This window comes from Bufo gargarizans, chromosome 4 (assembly GCF_014858855.1).
Source record: "Bufo gargarizans isolate SCDJY-AF-19 chromosome 4, ASM1485885v1, whole genome shotgun sequence".
NCBI classification, from domain to species: domain Eukaryota; kingdom Metazoa; phylum Chordata; class Amphibia; order Anura; family Bufonidae; genus Bufo; species Bufo gargarizans.
The window spans coordinates 262,731,410-262,753,939 of NC_058083.1; the positions used below are offsets into that span (position 1 = coordinate 262,731,410).

The 22,530-nt window shown below is 44.2% G+C and overlaps 1 protein-coding gene across 3 annotated transcripts in view; it reads left to right on the top strand.

Moving 5' to 3' along the window:
• The window catches only part of UFL1 (UFM1 specific ligase 1), a 64,986-nt gene that overhangs the window by 36,684 nt on the left and 5,772 nt on the right, over nucleotides 1-22,530 (top strand). For 2 of the 3 annotated variants that reach the window (XM_044288845.1, XM_044288846.1), the window contains exons 10-19: nucleotides 507-682; nucleotides 3,787-3,966; nucleotides 5,653-5,770; nucleotides 6,898-7,023; nucleotides 7,418-7,538; nucleotides 8,571-8,737; nucleotides 9,343-9,473; nucleotides 12,213-12,293; nucleotides 20,448-20,533; nucleotides 21,237-21,417. In XM_044288845.1, the coding sequence (XP_044144780.1) occupies nucleotides 507-682; nucleotides 3,787-3,966; nucleotides 5,653-5,770; nucleotides 6,898-7,023; nucleotides 7,418-7,538; nucleotides 8,571-8,737; nucleotides 9,343-9,473; nucleotides 12,213-12,293; nucleotides 20,448-20,533; nucleotides 21,237-21,417 (1,367 nt within the window). The remainder of the gene's footprint in view (nucleotides 1-506; nucleotides 683-3,786; nucleotides 3,967-5,652; nucleotides 5,771-6,897; nucleotides 7,024-7,417; nucleotides 7,539-8,570; nucleotides 8,738-9,342; nucleotides 9,474-12,212; nucleotides 12,294-20,447; nucleotides 20,534-21,236; nucleotides 21,418-22,530) is intronic. The other variant, XM_044288847.1, reaches the window with a different exon arrangement.

The following is a 22,530-nucleotide window of genomic DNA, read 5'->3' on the forward strand; positions in this document are numbered from 1 at the left end:
AACAAAGTTTTATGCAAATCTACTTCGGATGTTTCATCCGAAGTCGATTCACTCATCCCTAATTAAAACCCAGAGCTGTAATCACAATTCTGCTAGTTGCTATTGGATTATTATTATTTTTTTATGCAATGACAAGTAGGGTGGTTCCTCCAACATCAGATTTCTGTACTTTGCCTAGGGTAAAGTACAGGGCCATTAGTACAAGATATAATAGAAGGTCTCACTCACACTTGGGCATATACTCAGTATTTCATCTGTTTTATTTAAGCCAAAACCAAGTGGATCCATGCAGAGCTAATAGAAAAAAGGGAAGATTTTCCTTTTCTTTTGCTGATTTTGCTTAAAAGAATGGATGTACGCCATAATACAGTTCATGCAGGTGTTTATTCGGCCATGCTTGGCATGGGTAGTGAGATGCTGAAACTGTCCATTACAGTACTGTCTATCAATACACTGCTTCTCCCACTCTTTTTAATCCATACATATTTTTTCTTATATTTTCTAAGAATATGATTCCTTATCAAGGCTGGGGATCCCAGACCCAATCGGATATATCAGAAAAAAATACAAGTCTGCCCCATTGATTTATTTGAAGTCTGTTTGTGTTGGTCAGAGTATAGTGGATCAAGTGGAAGCTTCAGTTGAAGAAGCTATAAGCTCAGGATCATGGCTGGATATTGAGGTAAGTGTTTAAAGGGAACCTGCCACCGGGTTTGGGACTAAACCACCAGCATGCCATTATGTGCTGTACATTGGGCACATGCGCAGTGAAGCAAGGTGTACTGTTCTCAGCTTCATTGTCGCAGCGCTTATGCAACCGATGCCACTGGCAAGGGAGGGAGTCCTGGACTCTTCTGGTAAATTTGCATTTTATGTAAGTTCATTTGCAGGGACAGGTAACGTTATAGTGGTGGCTTATTGGCCCCAAATCAGGTGATGGTTTCATTTGTCTCATGAGTCATTGTGGACCTCTTTAACAAGATAAAGTCCCAAATAATTAAAAAAAACTGTGCTGTTTAACAGTAATGTGTCTGGTATAAACTGCTGGGGGTAGTGGTGTGTAATGATATTTGTCTTTTAATGAAAATTGAACTGAACTTTTTATTAGAGTAGAGATGTTAATATCCATAAGGCTACATTAGCCTGACAGAGGCCAAAAGGCTTTTGTCCTCTGTCTAGCTTGTTTATGTCATTATGCAAAAAAATATTACGGACTAGCACACTAGACTACACTATGCCATACAATTTTTTTTACGTATATGCCAGGATATACAATGGGACACTATAGGTTGGGTATGCATTCTGTCAAAGGCATGTTCTTAACATATATCTTCTGATGAATACATTATACAGAGGAAGTAAACTTGTTGTAAACAGAGCCTATAGGACTCACGTTAGTTGTCTGTCAAGTAGATACGTTCTGCAAACACGAAAATCGTATAGAAACGTATGACTATGTATCCATACAACATAATTGGGTAAACATAGTTCAAAAGACAGTTTTTCTGTAAATTAGATTAAATTTTTTTTTTTGCAGGACTAAATATTGTGGCATACCACACATTTCTGTCCTGCAAAAAAAAAATGAAATCGTGTATATATATATATATATATATATATTTTTTTTTTACATTGCAGTGAATGGGAGGTGGATGGAAACGTAAGACAATGTGTTCTCCATCCATTCAGTTTCATTATTTATTTATTTTTTTCTTCTGATAATGCCTTCAAATCTTTATTTTAACCACTTGCCTACCGCCTGCACGACTTTCAAGTCGCAGCAGTAGGCTCTTATCTGTAACCCGACGTATAAAAGCATCTGGTTACAGCGCGATCTACTGGCAGCCCCTGCTGCCGCAGATCGCTATGACTGCAAGGTTTCAATACATGCCTGTAGCACTCTGCTACCAGCGTGTATTACATTGAAGAAGCTGAAAGCCGGCAGGGAGAGCCTGTTCTTATGTAAGAGCGCCACCTGCTGGCTTTAAAATGAAATGTCAACCTGCAGGCTGGGCATTAACCTCTTCCTGCCTTGACTGTGGCAGAAAAGGGTTAATTCACTTAGTTATTTTTTTTTTTTTTTTTTTTTAAGATATAGCAATAGTTACTAGTATTAGCAATGGCAATTAGACTACGTACACACCCATACAAACATCCTGACCTTTTTTCGTTCATTAAAAATAAAGTAAAAAAAATATATTTTATATTTATGTATATTTATTAGTGTTAGCAATAGGATAGTGGAATTTGTAGCTGTAAAGTATACAAACATCCCTTTTTTTTTTTTTTTTCTTTTTAATAAACAAATGTGTGCATTTGTTTTAGGCTACTTTCACTCTAGCGTTTCTATTTTCCAGTATTGAGATCTGTCATAGGGTCTCAATACCGGAAAAAAACACTTCTGTTTTGTCCCCATTTATTGTCAATGGCGACAAAACGTAACTGAACAGAACGGAATACACCAAAATGCATTTATTCCATTTGGTTGCGTTCTCAGACCGGAGGGCAAACTGCAGCAAGCTGCAGTTTTCTTTCTGTCATGAAATGTGGAGCAAGACGGATCCGTCCCCATTGACTTGCATTGTGGGTCATGGCGGATCCGTCTTGCTCTGCATCTCACACTAAGGCTACATTCACACGTCAGTATTTTTCTATAATCCGAATTTCGGTCCGTTTTTTGCGGATCCGTTGTTCCTGAAAATGTTTCCGTATGTCATCCGTTTTTTGCGGATCCGCAAAAAACGGAAACATGTATACATTTCAATAATCAAATAAAGTTGTTTGGATTTCTTTGAAAAAAATAAAAAATAATAAATTTGCTATGTGTTTCCAGGAACGGATTCCGCAAAAAACGGATGACATACGGAATGACATCCGAATGTCTTCCGTTTTTTGCGGATCCATTGACTTTGTATTGTACCAGGATCCGAATTTTGCGGAAAAGAATAGGACATGTTTTATATTTAAACGGAACAGATCAGGAAAGAAAAAACGGACGTGTGAATGGACCCTAACAGATGCAGATGATTGTATTATCAATAACGGAATCTGTTTTGCTGATGTGTCCAAATTTCCCCAAGATAATTACCTTAGGTGAATAACTTTAAAAAAAAAGTCACTTTGATGGAGCTTGTAACGTTTTGCCGCTGTACAACAGTTTTCTGGCAGTACAGTGCCATAGAACCAGCAATAGAAAAATAAGCCGCCAAAATGCGCTCCAGTCTTTAATGTCTTGCGGTGGGCCCAGCCAGCAGATAAATTACATAAATGGCGTCCATTTTCAGGGTACAAGCGTAGAGAAATGGTTTTAGAAATGTTTTGTCTTTAAACTTTTTGTAATAGTTAGAAGAAAAAAAATTATAAGAAAGGAAAAATTTTGTTTTTTTTCATAATTTTAAGTTTTTCCTTAAATAAAAAAAAAATATATATTATATCCATCAACTAATGGCACAAAAGAAAGGTCTAAGGCGTGCCGTGAAAAATAATACCAAATGCATGTAGGCTGGTTAGATGGACCCATTGCTACAACTGAAAAACTGGCCTGGTACGCTCCGGTAATGAAGTGGTTAAAAAAAAGTACATATTTTGTTTAAAAAAGAAATGTATTGACACATATGCACATCCATGAAATGTATAACGTTAAAAAAAGCTAGATAACCACAAAATTGCCTACGTGTGTGTACGTTTTTCTTACTGTATGGCCTCTGCCTGACGAGATGTACACAGCCCTACTTGTATGCTCTCTCAGATACTTACTTGTCTTATTCTTGATCTGTGACTTCCCAGCCTCTGTTGCCGAGCTGTTTTTCTGTGGAAGATGCCTCCATCTTGCTTCAGCAAGTTATGAGAACATTAAATAAAAATTCTTCTGCTCGAATCTTTGGAGACAACGTTGTCGTCAGTGAAAAGTTTATAAATGAATGCACCGATATTTTTAATGATCTCATGCAACACAAAGCTGAGAAGGTATGGGTGATTTCAGTGGATGATCTCTGCTTGCTGTCATTTAATTGCAACCCGTGTAAATCTGTCCTGGTTAATGTTGTGCAATGGAAACTGTATGGTAATTTGGCAGAGCCACATGCCTGGGTGATTATCACATGGGTAGGACATAACCAGAAAAGGTTCCAGTTTACTGACCCCATCATGAAAAATGTGACAAACTGATATGAAGAGTACAAAGTACATTATTTGAGTCCAAGAACCCGGTGTTCCTAGTTTTCATACTACTTTTCATGTTTAAGTATTATTATGCCCACTGAATACATAAGTGAGTATTTGACATATTTTGTCAAATAATAGTCCCCAATATGAGTCTCCAAAGCAGGACTCCTGAAGTGAGCAGAGAGCAGCATTGCCTATACAGCCATCCTCCATTCATTTGTAAGGGACTGCCGAAAACAGCCTCGCACTGGCTCTGCTATCTCCACCATTCCCATAGAAGTGAATTGAGCAGTGGCTCCATTAATTTGTATGGGCTCGGCTATTTCCAGAACTCCTATAGAAATGAGTATGCTGTGCATGAGACCCGCATCGATCTGACATTGGTGACATATCCTAGTGATATGCCATGAAAATCACACATGACAAACTCCTTTAATTCACCCTGTACAATATTGTGAGCTTCCAAATCGCTCTTTAGTGCTTTAAACCCAATGCTGTTTATCATTCAGTATTTCATCATACCAAAACAAGTTAGCGTGGCATGTTGGACCTACGGCATAATGGATCTTAAACAGGTTGTCGCCCTTTAGCAATTGGCATTTATCATGTAGAGAAAGTTATTACAAGGCACTTACTAATGTATTGTTATTATCCATATTGCTTCCTTTACTGGCTGGATTTAATTTTCCATCACATTATACACTGCTTGTTTCCATGGTTATGACCACCTTGCAATCCAACAGAAGTGGTCATGCTTGCACACTTTAGAAAAGAGTGCCGGCCTCTCTGGTGGCCCTGACTGTGGGAGCACGCTTAGGCAGGTGCTTTTTCCTATAGTGTACAAGCACAGCCACCTCTGCTGGATTGCAGGATGGCTATAACCATGGAAACGAGCAATGTATAATGTGATGGAAAAATAAATTAGGCCAGTAAAGGAGGCAATATGGAGAATAACAACACCTAAGTAAGTGCCTTGTATTAACTTTCTCTACATGATAAATGCCACTTGCTGAAGTGAGACAACTCCTTTAAACATATACTGGGAACATAGAACAGGTTTTTTGTTAGTCCTGTGTAGATCTGATTCCACCCAGCCATGTCCAGCTCCTTCTGAGGAGTACTTTTCAGGCATATGCAATCAGTAGTAATGGAATTTTAAAATGCCGTATGTATGGGTTAGAAATGTGGAGAACCCCTTTAAGCAGTATTAAATGTTTATTCTTATAGAGGCTCTGACTGCATTTTTTTGTCTTTTTTCTTCTTTCTCTGTATTAATTTGGAACAATTCCTTAAAGCACTTTTAACCTGGATATGTTCCCTTTTTGTAGGGAGTTATTCACCTCAATATGGAAGATATAGAGTAGTAGATTTGAAAACCTTGCAGCATGGACCACGAGAGTCTGTGTAGTACAGTTATATCTTGGATACAGTAATTTTCAGACTCTCATGAACCTGATGTACTAGTGACCCAAATGTTTTATTTTCCAGGAAATGAAGCACAACCCTGTATTTCTGGTAACAGAAGAAGATCTTAAGCAAGCCTCTTTATTGGAAAACGCACTAGGCAGGAAGGAGAAAAAGGATGAGAGGAAGAAGAAGGCCACAGGTTACTATTACATTTCTTACACTGCGGATCTAGGGCCGTTCTTAATGAAAATCCGAGGGTTAGCCCCAGATTTCTTCCACAGTGGATTGTTCCAGCAGAACAATCCACGGAATGAGTGTGACACAACAGGAGTCCAAAAGCCTCCTCTGAGAGACAATGAGATGGTCAGATACTTCTAGTTTAAACCTAGATGTCCATAACCATGTTCATTTTCTTTTGAAGATGCGTAAGCAGTGTGATGACCTGGAATAAATTGGAGGCCAAAGATAACCTGTGCAATTTGGATGCAAATGTAGGACTCTTATTATCATCTAGTCTGGCTGAAACAGGAAAATGTATCTCCAGGAGGTTCGAGCAATTTTACCATGAGACTGATTCAATCAGAACTCCAATTAAAATAAGTGGTTCTGATGTGGAATCATCTTCTAGTGCCAAGCTTTTACTTTTAATGGATATGCTTAAAATAGGGCGTTTCGTTTCATTGAATTTAAGTCTATTCCCAGTTATGATGAAATGGATTGTATAGAACGGTCTCTAAGCTCGTGATCAGATGGATAGTGAGTGTTAACGGTCCACAGAGGCCCTGAAATTATTTCATTTTTGGTCTCCTGTGTGCATCTCTGTTCTGGATGAATATGATGCGGCTGAAGGGATAATCTGTATGGATAGGGTAGCGGTTTAAAAGTCTCAGTTATGGCTGTCTTCTGAATTGTCTAATGCTGGCACCTCACTGGAGCTTTGCAGGTGATGCCTCGGAGTCCGATGGTTGCCCATGCATCTCCTACTGCCAGTTCTACACTTCAGGTGGCAGAGCATAGAAAAAATTGTGGAGAATGAAGAGCGATCAAGGAGTGGAAAAAAGATAAAATTAGAAAAAGGTCAAACTTGCTACCATTGAATTTCTCTACCATATCCAAATCTGACAGGACAGGATCTGGTCCCATCCAGTTCCTGCATGGAGCTGAAATACAGCAAATTTCCATCTTCCTGAGCACTCATTTCTCATTTGCCACGTATTATGGACCATCAAGTTATTTTACACAGGATGGTAAAGGTGGCATGCCATTGTGAACTACTCATTGTGCTGCTGTATTTTATAACCTCCTTTAATGAACTTTGTCCTGCAGAAGGCAGCGGAAGCACCAGAGGAGGCGGTGGCAGCAGCAATGCCAGAGAGATAAAGATAAAAAAGACAAAGAAAAAATCAAGGAAAGATGAAGACAGCGACGATGAGTCACAGACTGCTAGCACGAGTATGTTGCAGGGCATGGAGACTTGGGAATCAACCTGTAAACTAAGAAATAGTTCTAGATTTTCCATGAGACATTGTTGGACCCTAATGCAGCTCAGATATATATAATGTGTGTCTGTCTATATTATATGTCTGTGTGTACGGTATGTGTGTGTATGTATATGTGTGTGTATATATCTCATACATTTAATAAAAGACTGGATCCAATTGCTTCCATTTTAGACCTTGTTTTGCCAGTTTACATACCCTTTTGCTCAAGATTCAAATGATTCCTTAATCAGGAGTCCTTAAATTTGGAGAGTCATCAACTTGATAAATCCTGATTGTACTAGTCTAGTAAGAGGTGACACCTTAATGATATTGTATCTTGTGTGTTTATTGCTGATTTACATCAGATAAACCAAGGGTACGAGAGGTCCCATTTATGTCCCTGGAAGAAATTCAAGATGTTTTAAGAAAACACGATCCAGATGCTCCAGATGAACTGGTTATTGAGCTCTCTGAAAACTTAATCAGGTCAGTCATTCTGTTTTACATTTGCCTATGTACCAGGGCGAGACACTGAATACCACAACCCATAGTGGGTATGATGAGTAATACACTGATTTCATTTGCTTTTTATCTTTGTTCAGTGTGTAACTAGAATTACAGAGCCCCATAACAGCTTCCTCTCCACCTCTTATTGCTAAGGGAGATGCATCGTTAGGTAGTTTGTACTTCAGGTAACATGTGGCTAGTGCAGATAATGTATTTACTTTCTATTTATGATATATACCATAGCATGCAGATTCTGTGGGGCCACTGTAGAGCGGTGCTGAGAACCTGTGTAGGGAATGGATCACAGAAAGGTGGTTAGAGTGTCATGGTATGGTAGTGTAAAGTGTCAGAAGAGGACCTATTTTATTCTTTGTTAGGGGGCACTCTTGCTTCTATGTACAAGGCTATAACACTGGAAGCTGTAGGCCCACATAAAAAAGTGTTAAACAAAAAAAATCTGGCCTTAAAAAAATACTACTTACTAGAGATAAGCGAATTTCATATTTTGAAATTCGTTCACACTTGGTTTGTTGGTAAAAGGTGAATTGCGTTAGGATTCCGTTACCATGGACCATAACGCAATTCTATGACGGAATGCATAACAGAATGCTTTTAGAGGCATTCCATTATTCATTCTGTCATAATAGAAGTCTATGGGATGCAAAACGGATCCGTCCCGTTCCCGTTATGCAGGGGAGTAGAGATGAGTGGAAATTCGTCATCTCTACTACTCACATTATAAAGCACAAGAGATAATACAGAAAACTCTGTCAATTGTTTTTATAAGTGCGCGGTGTCTGGTAGATTTGAGTAATCTACACAATGGAAATGTTATATGGTTGGCTATACTATAAGCGCAACACTTTAGAAATTAGTATTTGACAGTTGGTATTTTTGTATGCAGCCATAATCTGCAGATTAAAGGTGCAGAGCAAATGTTTTTATTTTAATGTAATACAGGATCTGATGTGAAATATCATAAGCTTCAATATGAAATGTAATGTGTTGCAGACCCCTTACTAAAAATTACCAAGAGGTGGTGCGGTCTGTTTTCATGTCGTCCACATCATCCTCATCCGGAGCCAGCAGGAAGCAGACTATGAAAGACTTCCAAGAAGAAGTGTCTGCCCTTTATAACAATATTCGGCTGTTTGAAAAGGGGATAAAAAGTTTTACAGGTCTGTCAGATATTTTAATTCAAATTTATTTTCATTTGAATTAAATATGTTTTCAATCGTCTAACATTGTTGAGTCAACCATGGAAAATATGACCACTAGAGGGCGCATCTACTCTCATGAGTGCACCCACAACTAAACCGTGGCATGTTGAGTCAGCAGATCTTTAGGCTAGGTTCATAGAATTCAATGAAAATATCTACATCCTAGCTCACTTAGAGGATTTTCAACCAAAACACAGCCAAAGTATGTTGCGTATTATTCCAAGTTACAGAGAAATTGGCCTTTTCCTGTTAAGTTGCAGTGGCTGTTTTTTGCAAAAGTAACAAAGTTCTGCCAAAAATGGGTACATATCTGTAAGCCAAATTTACTAACTTTTGGTTTTAGCTTTGAATTCTACTTTGACAATTTTTGTATTATAGGTAAAAATCCTCTTTAAGTATTTCAAACACTTCACTTGACAGAAAGCAGTGAATGTGGGTGACCCCATAACTTTAAGATTGTGAGGATTGATGTGTCACCCGCCTGGTACAGCCTGTGCTTAACGTAAATTTGTCTTGTATTCTTAAATTGCTTGCCAGATAAATTGGATTTCTGTGTTGTGCAGATGAAACTCAAAGTAATCTTGCCAAGCATTTGCTGAAGACCGTGTGTACAGATATTACCAATCTCATCTTCAATTTCCTGGCTGGCGATATAATGATGGCAGTGGAAGACTATTCAGCAATTACCAGTGAGGTACTATGTCTTAGTTTGAGATCTTGCTTGTTTTTCCTTATTTCACCTAATCACACCAGCCGTGTGCACTCTGTGGTGCGGATGCAAATCCATTAACTTCAATGGGTCCGCAATCCGCAAGATACAGGCAAAGATAGGACTTGTCCGATCTTTTGCGGTGAGGAGGTACGGACCTAAAAGCCCATGGAAGCACTATGAAGCACTTCCAGGGGCTTTTGGGTCTGTGCTTCTGCACCACAAAAGATCCGACATGTCCTATCTTGCGGACCGCAAACCCATTCAAGTCAATGGGTCTGCATCCGCATCACAGAGAGCACACGACTGGTGCCTGTACATTGCAGACTGCTCTTTGAGGTCTGCAGCATGGATACAGAGCCTTTATGTTCATCTGAATGAGCCCTTAAACAAATAGGGTGATCCAGGTCTGAAGGAGCGATTTAGGCAAGTATCTGAAATAAGCAAAAACGTTCACGATAATTGCCTGATGACAAGGGAGATGACAGCTGCATTTACATGCAGTAATCATCTCCTCTGTATAGGGACAAGTGCTTTTACTGTAATCTCATCCCCATAGAGATTCAGTTTCAGGGCAGCAGATACCAGTTTACACAGCACAATCTTCTTCCCAGAAACAGTAATTTAGGTGTTGGCAAAAAGAAACGATCACCTGATGAGCAAGCATTTACTCGTTCATCCGGTGATAGGCAGCACCTTTTAGGCCTTATTCACAGAGTCAGTGTTTGGTCAGTGACTTACAACAGTGATTGTGAGCCAAAACCAGGAGTGAAGCCTATACAGAGATAAGGTATAATGGAAAGATTTGCACCTGTAGACCCGCAGTTAGTTTTGGCTCACAGTCACTGATTAAAATCAATGACCGAACACTGACTGTGTGAATAAGGCCTTACACAGGGCAGGAATGAGCCTGATTTAATTTCATATTGGCCAGATTGCTGGTTCATATAAAAGAACCAATACTGTGTGCATCAAAAAATGAAATGATATTGTAAAATCCATCAAGAAGGATGGGCACATGATACCAGACATAGAAAAGAGCGGAGAGGAGGGAATGTATGGCTGCTTGGATGAATGCCAGAAGAGCGAAACCAACTGGGGGATAGGATAACAAGTCGGAGAGAGCAGAAAAAAGAGGGGGTCCATGGATTGGTATCCTAATTTAGCCCCTTAATTTATTGTAACTAACTTTGAATATTATAAAACAGTGCTGTATAATAAAAGGTCTGGTTCCTGTCAGATCGTTCTGGAATATTAGACTGCTGACATACCTGCTGCTAAAAATTAGTTTAGAAGATATCCTGATGTCAGCAGCATAGACTGACCATCTTGACTCATTTAACAGCAGATTTCAGGGATTTCAACATGCCTGATCCTTTTGTTCTCGGGGAGATAAGCTGCCCACCATAGGTGTCTGCCGGCTGATTTTTCAACTCCTGCTCCGCTGAAGTGAGCACACGCGTGTATGGGGAGACTGAGAGAGAGCTGACCATTATAAGTGACTTATCTCACGTGTACGGTCAGCTTGTTCTGCTGACAGTTATATGACCTGGTTCAGTGCACTCTATAAGGGTCCATTCACACGTCCGTTGTTTCTTTCCTGATCTGTTCCGTTTTTTGCGGAACAGATCTGGACCAGTTCTGTACCCATTCATTTTCAATGGGTCCTAAAAAAAACGGACCGCTCAATGTCAGATTTTATTTTTCATGACCCATTGAAAATGAATGGGTACAGAACTGGTCCAGATCTGTTCCGCAAAAAAACGGAACAGATCAGGAAAGAAACAACGGACGTGTGAATGGACCCTAACTACTGTACCGTTGAGCAGTGACATTACCTGCATGCCTGTATACATTCTTCTCTGGGCGATATCAGTATTACAACAGTTTATTATGGAGCAGGCAATAGATCGTTTACCCTTCACACAACATCTAGTGTCACTGTACGAAGAACGTGTTGAGGATATTAACGTCAACCACACACAGGTGAATACTCCCTCAATTACATGGACATTACCTGAACACATGACATCATGCACTGACAAAATGGTCACTTTCCCGACTTCTCACACGCACAAATCCTACCCCATCCGAGTGATAAAATCTACAAACCTTGTCCCATTATAGGCCATAATGAAATCACTTCTGTCATCTCAAATATGACTAATGTGGGGGCAAAAAGCATGCCTAGGATTGGTTAGCACTGAATGGGAATTTGCTGATGTTTTTCCCACCACTCCATCAAGTCCAAGCCCATTTTTGTTTTTTCCTCCTCACATTCCAAGAGGCATAACTTTTTCCATGTTCCATTCACATAGCCATATTTGGGCTTATTTTTGGCAGGACGAGTTGATTTTTTTTAAAATAACCATTTTATTTATCCTGTTTTGTATTGGAAAAGGGGTTAAATGACAGGGTTCGGCATGATCGCCATTCCTCGTCACTGTGGCTGGGGGTCTGCTGTAATATAGAGCTGGCACCCGCTGCGTATGGAGCAGGCTTACTGCAGCAGCCTGATTTTATACAATTGCGGGTGCATTATGCCGTACATGTAGGGTAAAGGGTTAAGGAAGATGAGAGGACATTGGCTTTTTAAATAATAGAGCAGCAGTTTTCCACCATGTGATGGACATGTCCATTTACAGCAATCTAAAGTGAGACCTCTGAATATGTAGATAGATTTTATTCACGTATATATGTATTTTTATTTTGTATTTTTTTTAGGTAAGGAAAAAGATGTTGAATAAGTTCCAGGAGGAAGCAAAAGCCCCTCTGTCAAAGCTGATCAGTTCATTGGCTGGGAAGGTAAATCTGGAGAATCTTTTATACCTGAATCTTTTGGAACTGTCCTCATTTGCCACATTTAGTTTGTTTTTCAAATCTGTATCTTTCATAAATTATTTTACAAGCATTGCGATCCTTTTTAAATGTGGTTATCCATTTTAGAAAACCCATTTTCATATAGACTATTATGGAATTCTGGGTTAATAGTCGGAGGAAGGTGGGGGTGCCCTGTTCAGGATCCTCATTTCTTGGCCAAAGTTGAGAGCAGTTAGAATGAGCAACTCTGGCTCTGGAGGACCCGTCCTGCATTACACAGACAGCCCATTGATTTGTATGGGCACTGTTCAATGCTTTTCCTGTGGTAGTGCGGCAGAGAACCACTGCCAGGTTTTCCCACCTCGGCTCACTGGGAGACACTTTGTGATCCATTTATTGTTAAGGAACCCTTCAAGGAAGTATGGATTGTCCACATAACAGTGGTAGCCAGGCTTGGACTGGCCCACAACAGTACATGGGAATCCCCCGGTGGGCCTCTAGTCTCCCACCCCTGCACAAGTGGCACATAACACAGTAGACTTACTGCACTACATTCATATATTCAATGTACAGCACCTCAACCAGCCTATGTTCATATAAATACATTTGTTAAATTATTTATTATATTCAAATGTATCTGTACGGTGGGCCCCAAAATAAATGTAACTGGTGGGCCCTAGGTACCCCAGTCAGACACTGGACTGGTAGCAATAGAAAAAAAATGAATTGCCTTATTGCAGTATGATACAAATCTGTGTACTACAGTCCAATTGGCAAGCTTTTCAGGTAACTTTGAATGTAATGCTAATAAAATCCCTCCTTTTTCAGAATCTTTTTTTTCCCCTCAAACTGTCTAGCAGTGTGTAGTCAGGATCCCACTAACGGACTCCAGACTGTCACTAACAACTGCTACAAATGCCATTGGCTTACTAGACAGTCGTCTAGCAAGTGACTGCTCCTGTTGATGGTTAGTATCTCTGCCACTCTGCAGCAGTACAGGTAGCCCACATTGATAATGCCCCATGTCCCTGTATTGCGCAGAAGAAACCTCTTTTGTTTAACCCCATTTTGACTGCCCAACGTGAAATTAATGTCAGTCATTTACAAATGGGCACCTGTTTGAGAGTGCAAAAACGCCCATACTATTAAAATATAGAAATAGTTATCCCATATGGTGAAACGGAGAAAAATCAAAATGGCCAATGTGCTGTTTTTTTCCGTTACTTTATCTCCCACAAAAAGTGATCAAAAACTCATACACACCCCAGAATGGTATCCCTGAAAAGTACAGATCAACCCACAAAAAATTAGCCCCACACAGCTCTGAACAATGATTTTTTTTTCCAAAGTTTTTTTTAAAAAAAAATACAGTTTTAAATGTAAGAAAAACTATATACTATGTGGTATCATTGTAATCATAATGACCCGAAGAATAAAAGTAACAGCTCAGTTTTACCACATAGGAAACTGTGTAAAAAAAACAAAAAAAAAAAACTATAAAGCTGTGGCGGAATGGAGTTTTTTCTCGCCCATTTTCCTTGGGGGACACAGACCTTGGGTATAGCTCAGCTCCCTAGGAGGCGTGACACTAAGTAAAACTGTTAAGCCCCTCCTCCATCAGCTATACCCTCAGCCTGGAGATAGAGGCTACCAGTTTTAGCTTAGTGTCCAAGGAGGCAAGACACTCCCTGCTACTGCAGGGCTGTTTTCTCCTTGTTATTTTTACTTTTTCTTCTAATTTTGTTATTTTATTTTTTCCTAGGGATACCAGAGACGCATTAGACCTCTCTGCTCTCCCGGGGTTGAGCTGCGCCAGTGCCAACTTATCTGCACTGCTGCCTCCCCCACAGAAGCAATAGGAGGATCTGGGCAGCAATGGCTCCCCTACATCCCGCCAGCTAGGGGGTCGCCCGCACGCCAAGCCCCTCTTCCAGCTTCCTGCCACTGCGGTGCCAGTGGCTGAAGGGGCGACCCTGCTGGAAAGGACTGAGGGTGAAGACGTCGGACGGTGAGATGGCTATTCCAGCCCATACCCCGTCCCTATCTGCAGCATCTACCCCTCTGGGTAAGGGGGGCACCCGTGGTCGCTCATTCTGAGCGCTCATCTGCAGGACAATGCAGCACAGCAGCATCCTCAGCACCCCCACGCCGTTCCCCCCCCCCACGCTGCTATCTTTCTCCCCCCCCTCCCCCTCATTCGGGGCTGACTCCATTTTTCTCTTCTCTCTCTCCCCCTTCCCGCCAAGAACGGGGGGCGGGGCTTAGCGGTCCCGGCAGGGGGCGGGGCTTACGCGCGCATCATTTTGGGGGCGGAGCTACGTTCTCCTTCACAGGAGACATTTCAAGCGCTGGAGGGGGCGGAGCTTGTTCCCCGCGCTTTCTGCTGAGGTTTCCCGCGCTTCCTCACTCCTGACAGGAAGCTGGGACACGGTGGGGGACTCTAACCTCCTGTGTACATCGCTCGGCTTCTGTGGGCGCTCTCTGCTGCTCTCTGCTGCTCACTGCTGTTCACTGCTTCTCTGCTGCTGCTGATCTGGGCCATCTCCTGACGTTCTTCTGAGGCACTGGTAGGACAGTTAACCCTCTCCTAACCCTCCTGGTCATAGCTGCTATAACCCTTTGTGGTCTCTATATTAGAGTACAACCACACTTCAGCATGTCAGATCCCACAGGTGCCCCCAAACCCTGGTACCATGCCTGTACCGCCTGTAAGGAACTTTTTCCGCGTGGGCAATCTGAGCCGCATTGCCTTGCATGTCAGGCCCCGGTGCAGGGCCCGCTTCCCGCTGCGCCCCCCGGTGCCTCTGAACCCCCTGACTGGGCTAGGTCTCTGTCTCAGGCGGTGGAAAGCCTTACACACGTAGTGGGCCGTCTCGTGGATAGACCGCCTCTCCCGCAGGCTGCCACAATCCCTGTCGCACCCGCTGGGACTACCGTTTCTGCCGCCCCCACTGGTTCCCTGCCTCCCAGCGAATCTTCCAGGGCCCGGCATACTCAGAAACGTTCAAGGGTTGAGCGCACATCTTCTCCAGATGCTTCGCTCTCTCCGCCATGCGTGCGAGCTCAGTCAAGTCTATCCTCTCAAAGGGATACGCTTTCTGAGGGAGAACTGGCGGATTCGGACGTGGACATGGACTCAGAGCTTCCGTCCAAATTGGCGTCCGCGGTGGGGCATCTTGTCACTAGCATCCGTGATACCTTTCAGCTACACGATGACCCCCCCCAGCTCTGAACAGGCCGGCGTGTCCTTTCTCCGCCCCAAACAGGCCTCCAAGGTTTTTCCCATACACGCTGATTTTTCTTCTGTGGTATCCAAGGCTTGGACTCGGCCTAACGTCCGCTTTATTACACCCAAAAAGCTGGACATTTGTTATCCCTTTCCAGCGGATTCTGTGACCACGTGGACATCCCCGCCTAAGGTTGATCCTCCCGTGGCTCGCCTGTCCAAAAGCACTACTATTCCTGTACAGGACGGATCTTCCCTCCAGTCTGTTGAGGACCGTCGTACGGAATCCCTCTCCAAGGCCATATTTACTGCCTCTGGTTCGGCCCTTAGACCGGTCTTTGCCTCCGCCTGGGTTGGCAAAGCGGTCTCTGAATGGGGTTGCAACTGGAACGGGAGTTAGGTTCGGACGTCCCTGTTCAGGACCTCCGTTCCTTAGCCCAACTAATTGTTCAGGCCGGAAAATTCGTCTGTGAGGCCTCCCTTGATGCGGGTGCCCTCATTGCCCGTTCCTCTGCCCTGGCAGTTTCTGTCAGGAGGGAACTCTGGCTGAAGGTTTGGGCGGCGGACGCCGCTTCCAAACGCTCTTTGGCCGGCCTACCATTCACGGGTTCCCGCCTGTTCGGAACCCGTCTGGACGAACTTATATCAGAGGCCACGGGTGGGAAGAGTACTCACCTCCCCCAGTCCAGGCCAATGGGCGCCCCCCGTGGTCGCGCTGGTTCGTCCCGTTTTCGGTCCTTTCGCAAGCCCACCGGGTCTAGACCCGCGGCCAGTTCTTCTTCCTCTGGCCCAGCCCAGGATAGACGCAAGAAGCCGTTTTTTCGGACGCAACCTACCTGGCGCAAGTCCCAGCCTGCACGGGCTCCCACAGGCCAGCAGCCCTCTGCCTGAAGGTGCGCCCCCACCCACCCGGGTGGGGGGCCGCCTTCTCCTATTCAGGAACGTATGGCGGGCCCACATCTCAGACGCATGGGCGCTCGAGATTGTATCTTGCGGATACAAAATCGAATTTGCGTCCATTCCGCCAGACCGTTTCTTCCGATCCCGTCCTCCGCGAGATCCCGTACGAGTGGCCGCCTTCTTCGCGGCCATTCACTCTCTAATGGACAAGGGTGTCGTCGCCCCCGTGCCTCCGACGGAAAGGTTCAGGGGGTTCTACTCGAACCTCTTTGTGGTTCCCAAGAAGGAAGGCTCAGTGCGTCCGATCTTGGACCTAAAACGCCTGAACCGTTTTCTCTGACTGCAGAGATTCTGGATGGAGTCTCTCAGGTCCGCAGTGGCCTCCCTGGAAAGAGGGGATTTCATGGCCTCAATCAACATTCAGGATGCATACCTCCACGTTCCGGTTGCTCCATGTCATCACCGCTTCCTGCGCTTCGCGGTGGGGGACGATCACTTCCAATTCGTCGCTCTTCCCTTTGGTCTGGCGACGGCTCCTCGAGTGTTCACCAAGGTCCTGGCCCCTGTCTTGGCCCTTCTACGTTCAAGAAGTGTTTTTCTTCTCCCATACTTGGACGATATCCTGGTCAAGGCACCCTCCTTCTCTCAGACATCCCGCAGTGTGGAACTCACTCTGGAGACCCTGACGCGGTTCGGTTGGATTATCAACCACCCCAAATCTTCCCTTACCCCCTCCAGACGGCTGATCTTCCTGGGGATGCTCCTGGATACAGAGTTGGCGGAGGTCCGCCTTCCGTCGGACAAGCGTCTGGCCCTTCGCGGGTCGGTTCGCAGTCTCCTCCGTCATCACCGCCCTTCCCTTTCGAAGTGGTGCCGTTCGCACAATTCCGATCCCGCACCTTTCAGAGGGCAATTCTGTCGGCCTGGGACAAATCACCGAGGAGTCTGGACAGGACCTTTCTTCTGCCTCCCCTGGCTCGGGCTTCCCTCGGCTGGTGGTTGCATATCCCTCTAAGGGGGAAGTCCTTCCTTCCACTGAACTGGCTGGTGATTACCACAGATGCCAGCTTACGGGGGTGGGGGGGGGTTTTCCCTCCCCGGTCCGTCCAGGGCGTTTGGTCTCTATCGGAGTCCAGACTTCCAATCAATATTCTGGAACTGAGGGCGATTCTTCTGTCCCTCAGACACTGGACCCATCTGCTGAGGGGCCACCCTGTTCGGATCCAATCGGACAATGCCACGGCTGTGGCATACATAAACCATCAGGGAGGCACTCGCAGCGCTGCAGCGATGCAAGAGGTGACCCTCATTCTCCTCTGGGCGGAGACGCACGTGCCGGCCTTATCTGCGATTTACATCCCGGGGGTGGATAACTGGGCGGCGGATTTCCTCAGCCGGTCCACCATCGACCCGGGAGAATGGTCCCTGCACCCAGAGGTGTTCGAAGCCCTTTGTCTTCGCTGGGGTCGCCCCGACGTGGACCTCATGGCCTCCAAATTCAACCACAAGGTCCCCCTATACCTGGCCAGGGCACGGGACCCGAAGGCATACGGCGCCGACGCGCTCGTCCTTCCGTGGCGCGAATTCTCCCTTCTGTACGTCTTTCCTCCTTTTCCCCTCCTGCCACGGGTTCTTCGGAGGATCGCGGCAGAGGGCGTCCCCGCGATTCTAATCGCCCCGGATTGGCCCCGCCGGTCTTGGTACGCCGACCTAATGTTGCTGTTGGCAGACGCACCGTGGCCACTGCCCTCCAGGGAAGACCTTCTCTCTCAGGGACCGATCTTCCACGAGCATTTAGGCTCGCTACGTTTGACGGCGTGGCTATTGAGACCGCCGTCTTAACGCGACGGGGTTTCTCCGCGGACGTAGTCCGCACCATGATCCGGGCTCGTAAGCCCGTATCCTCTAGGATCTGCTATCGGGTTTGGAGGTCCTATCTGGGGTTCTGTGAGTCCCGGAGCATCCCACCTCTCCGGTTTTCTCTTCCCACAATCCTGTCCTTCCTCCAGTCGGGTCTGGACCTGGGGCTGTGCCTCAGTTCTCTGAAGGGTCAGATTTCGGCGCTGTCTATTCTTCTCCAGCGTCCCCTGGCCCCTCTAGGGCCAATTAAGACCTTTTACAAGGGGTGGCTCACTCTGTTCCGCTGTACCGCCCTCCAGTTCCTTCCTGGGACCTGAATGTGGTGCTCTCGGCGCTCCAATCAGCCCCCTTCGAGCCTTTACGGGAGGTCTCCCTTCGCCTTCTGTCCTGCAAGGTCATCTTTCTTGTGGCCGTCACGTCTCTCCGACGGGTGTCGGAGTTAGCGGCTCTTTCTTGCTCCGAGCCTTTCCTGGTCTTCCACCAGGATAAGGTTGTGCTTTGGCCTGTCCCGACTTTCCTGCCAAAGGTGGTCTCCGCCTTTCACATCAATGAGGACATCGTCCTTCCGTCGCTCTGTCCCTCTCCTTCCCACCCCAGAGAACGGGAACTGCACCGTCTGGATGTGGTCAGGGCGTTGAGGATTTACTTGGAGGTCACCGGGTCCTTTCGGCGCACGGACTCCCTGTTTGTGGTTCCGGAGGGTTCGCGCAAAGGGTTGGCGGTCTCCAAGGTGGCTATTGCCCGTTTCATTAAGCTGGCGGTGTCTGAGGCTTATCGAGCCAAGGGCAGACCTCCGCCTTTCGGCGTCACTGCTCATTCCACCAGAGCAGTCGGAGCTTCCTGGGCGCAGAGGCATCGGGCCTCGGCTGAACAGTTGTGCAAAGCAGCCACTTGGTCCTCTCTGCACACTTTCACAAAGTTCTATAGGGTGCATACGCATGCATCAGCGGATGCTGCTTTGGGCCGCCTGGTTTTGCAGGCAGCGGTTTCCTGATGCTCTGGTGGTGTTCCGCCTTGGGTTTGTGGCCCCTCCCTTCTTGGACTGCTCTTGAACGTCCCAAGGTCTGTGTCCCCCAAGGAAAATGGGCGAGAAAAGGAGATTTTTGTATAACTTACCAGTTAAATCTCTTTCTCGCTCTTCCTTGGGGGACACAGCACCCACCCTTCTGTGTTTGGTTACAGGGTTATGGTCTGGCGCCCCGTTGGGTTGCTGGCTGGTTGTTTCCGTTATTGGTTGTTATCCTTTCACTACTTGGACACGCAACTGGTAGCCTCTATCTCCAGGCTGAGGGTATAGCTGATGGAGGAGGGGCTTAACAGTTTTACTTAGTGTCACGCCTCCTAGGGAGCTGAGCTATACCCAAGGTCTGTGTCCCCCAAGGAAGAGCGAGAAAGAGATTTAACTGGTAAGTTATACAAAAATCTCCTTTTTTTTTTTTATAACTCCACTCCATTTGGATTTTTTTTTTTCCCCGGCTTCCCACCAGATTTTATGCAATTCTAAATGGTGCCATTAGAAAGCGCATCTTGTCCCACAAAAATCAAGCCCTCATACAGCTATGTGAATGAAAAAAATAAGAAAGTTGTGGCTTTGGGAGGCCTAGGAGTGAAAAAATGGAAAACCACCAGGTTTTAAAAGGGTTAAATGGAACATGTCACGAATGTGGTGTTTTAGCTCTGGGCAGGAGGAGATGAACAGATCGATATATGGTTTTGTGTAAAAATGTTCCGTATAACATGTAGTTTTTGCATTTATATTCCTGCTCGTTCCGGGCTTTGAAGTCCTGGAGGCGGTTCGATCAGTGATTGACAGCCTGCCCTCTGTGACTGTGTATGCAGAGATAGCTGTCAATCACTGATAGCACCGCCTCCTTGCTGTCAAAGCCCAGAACGAGCAGGAATATAAATGTTTATATTACAAGTTATACTGAATCTTTTCCCATAAACTGTACATCAATCTGCTCAGCTCCTCCTGCTCTATAACCTGCTGCTTTCAGCTCAGACACCATGTTCAACATGACAGCTTCCCTTTAATAGTGTGTTTGATAGATGCTTTCCTAGTTGTCAAAATAACATATTTTACAACTGAATAGAATGCAATTTTTGTTTTTTTGTTTTTTCCCATAAAGTTACAATTGTGTTTGCTATTACAGAGTATCGAAGAATTTCTTTCTTGCCTGGATGCAGCAGCCGATGCATGTAGCATTTTAGTTAAAAAAGGTGATAAGAAGAAAGAGAGGTACATACAGTTTTTTTTTCATCGTACTTTAATTTGCTGTAGGGTGGTGTTAGGTTTCTTCATCGCAGAAAAGAATGGAATGGAAGGTTTACATAGACTAAAATTTCCCATTGTTATTTTAAATATAGATAAGTCCAAAATTCAGCTTTTCTGATACAGAGCTCTAAATCCTTTAAATAGAAATAGAACTGAAAGGTATTGTCTGACATAATTAAACCATTGATGGCAGGCAGTAGTGTGTTAGAAAATAGAAATCCAGGTCTGAGTAGTCCCAGTATACAGTAAACACCCTCTAGTGGCTTCTGCAGATATTTTATAACTTACAGGAGTTTTCCTGTCCTTTTTTTAAATCATTGACCTATCCTCAGTATTTGTGATGGTCCGACACCTCCACAGATCAGCTGTTCTGCACTAGCTCCAGCATGGCAAGAACTACCGAGCTGTCCACTGTGTGTGGTTGTAGCACTGCTTCCATTGACGTGAATGGGAGCAGCACTGCAGGAGTTACCAGCTCTATCCACTTCACACATTGGATGGAGCTGCACTTCAGATACCGGTGCTACTGCAAACGATAACCTAGCACACCACGCCAGTCAAGCTGGTGCCTGCTACAACTGTGTAAATTTGTTAAATTTGCCTTGGAGCTTAACCAGTTCACTGACACATTAAATTACAACTGCTGCTGTATTTTCTTTGTTTTCAGGCAAGTTTTGTTTCAGCACAGGCAAGCCCTTATAGAGCAGCTTAAAGTCACAGAAGATGCAGCGCTGGTTCTGCATCTGACGTCCGTTCTATTGTTTCAGTTGACTACACATTGTATGCTTCATGCACCAGGAAGATGTGTCCCACAGATAATTTCATTCCTAAGCACAAAGATCCCTGAGGTATTGTCATACATGAACCTTTTTGTCTTCGTTACACAGTAGCACAATAAATCATGATCTACCCCGAGCACCGCACACAACGCAGGATTTCAGTTCCTGCTCCTGTGCTCTATCAGGAGCAGGTCGGGTCCTTAACTGTGGGGGAGCTGAGGAGAAGGCACAAGCACTGATAAACCACTTCTGCCTTCTCCTCAGCTCCCCTGCTCTCACTGACAGTTAGGGACCCGACCTGCTCCTGCTTCTTCTCAGATAGGAGCGCTATGCAGTTTGGACCCGGCGATCACATGATTGGCGGTCATCTCGGAGGCAGAGGAGCGCGGAGCTGTAGTGTCAGTAGACTCTGCTCAGCTTTGTCTTGTACAAAACTCCCACAGCAGGTTGGTTTCCCCTGTAACTTGGGCTCCTTTTTGGAAGTCGTGCAAAAAAAAAAGTCTGTGACCTCTAGGGGACAAATTAAGGTAGGTGGAAAAAATATATAAAAAAAAAAAGTTTAATTATAAAAAAAATAAAAATAACGAACACCATAAAATAAGAAATATAATAAAATACAAATAAAAAAAAAGTTCTCTGGGGACATGTGGCAAAATAGATGAAATTTTGAAAAAATAAAGAAATAAAATATAGAAAAGAAAAAAAAAAACTGCGAAATAAGAGTGTTCACTGTCCTGCAACAGTCTTTTCATGACCTCTTGGGAGACGTTATTTGGCAAAAAAATTATTTAAAAAATAGAAAATTATAAAAAAAATAATAATAAAATACAAGTAATAAAATAAAAAGGAAAGTGCAAAATAAGAGTGTTCACTGTCCTCCAAAAGTCTTTTTATGACCTCTTGGGGGGGCGTGTTATGTAGCAATTTTTAACATATATATATATATATATATATATATATATATATATATATATATATATATATATATATATATATATATATAATAAAGAATTCCGCAGCACATCCAAATCGTAAAAAAGTAGAAAAAGGCTTTATTCACCAGACATGCGACGTTTCAATCCTCTCAATGGGATTTTTCTCAAGCAGTGACAGTGGGCAGGGCAGTGCAGTGTACATATTTAAGCAACTTCACATCATTAAACAATCAACAAATTAAGTACA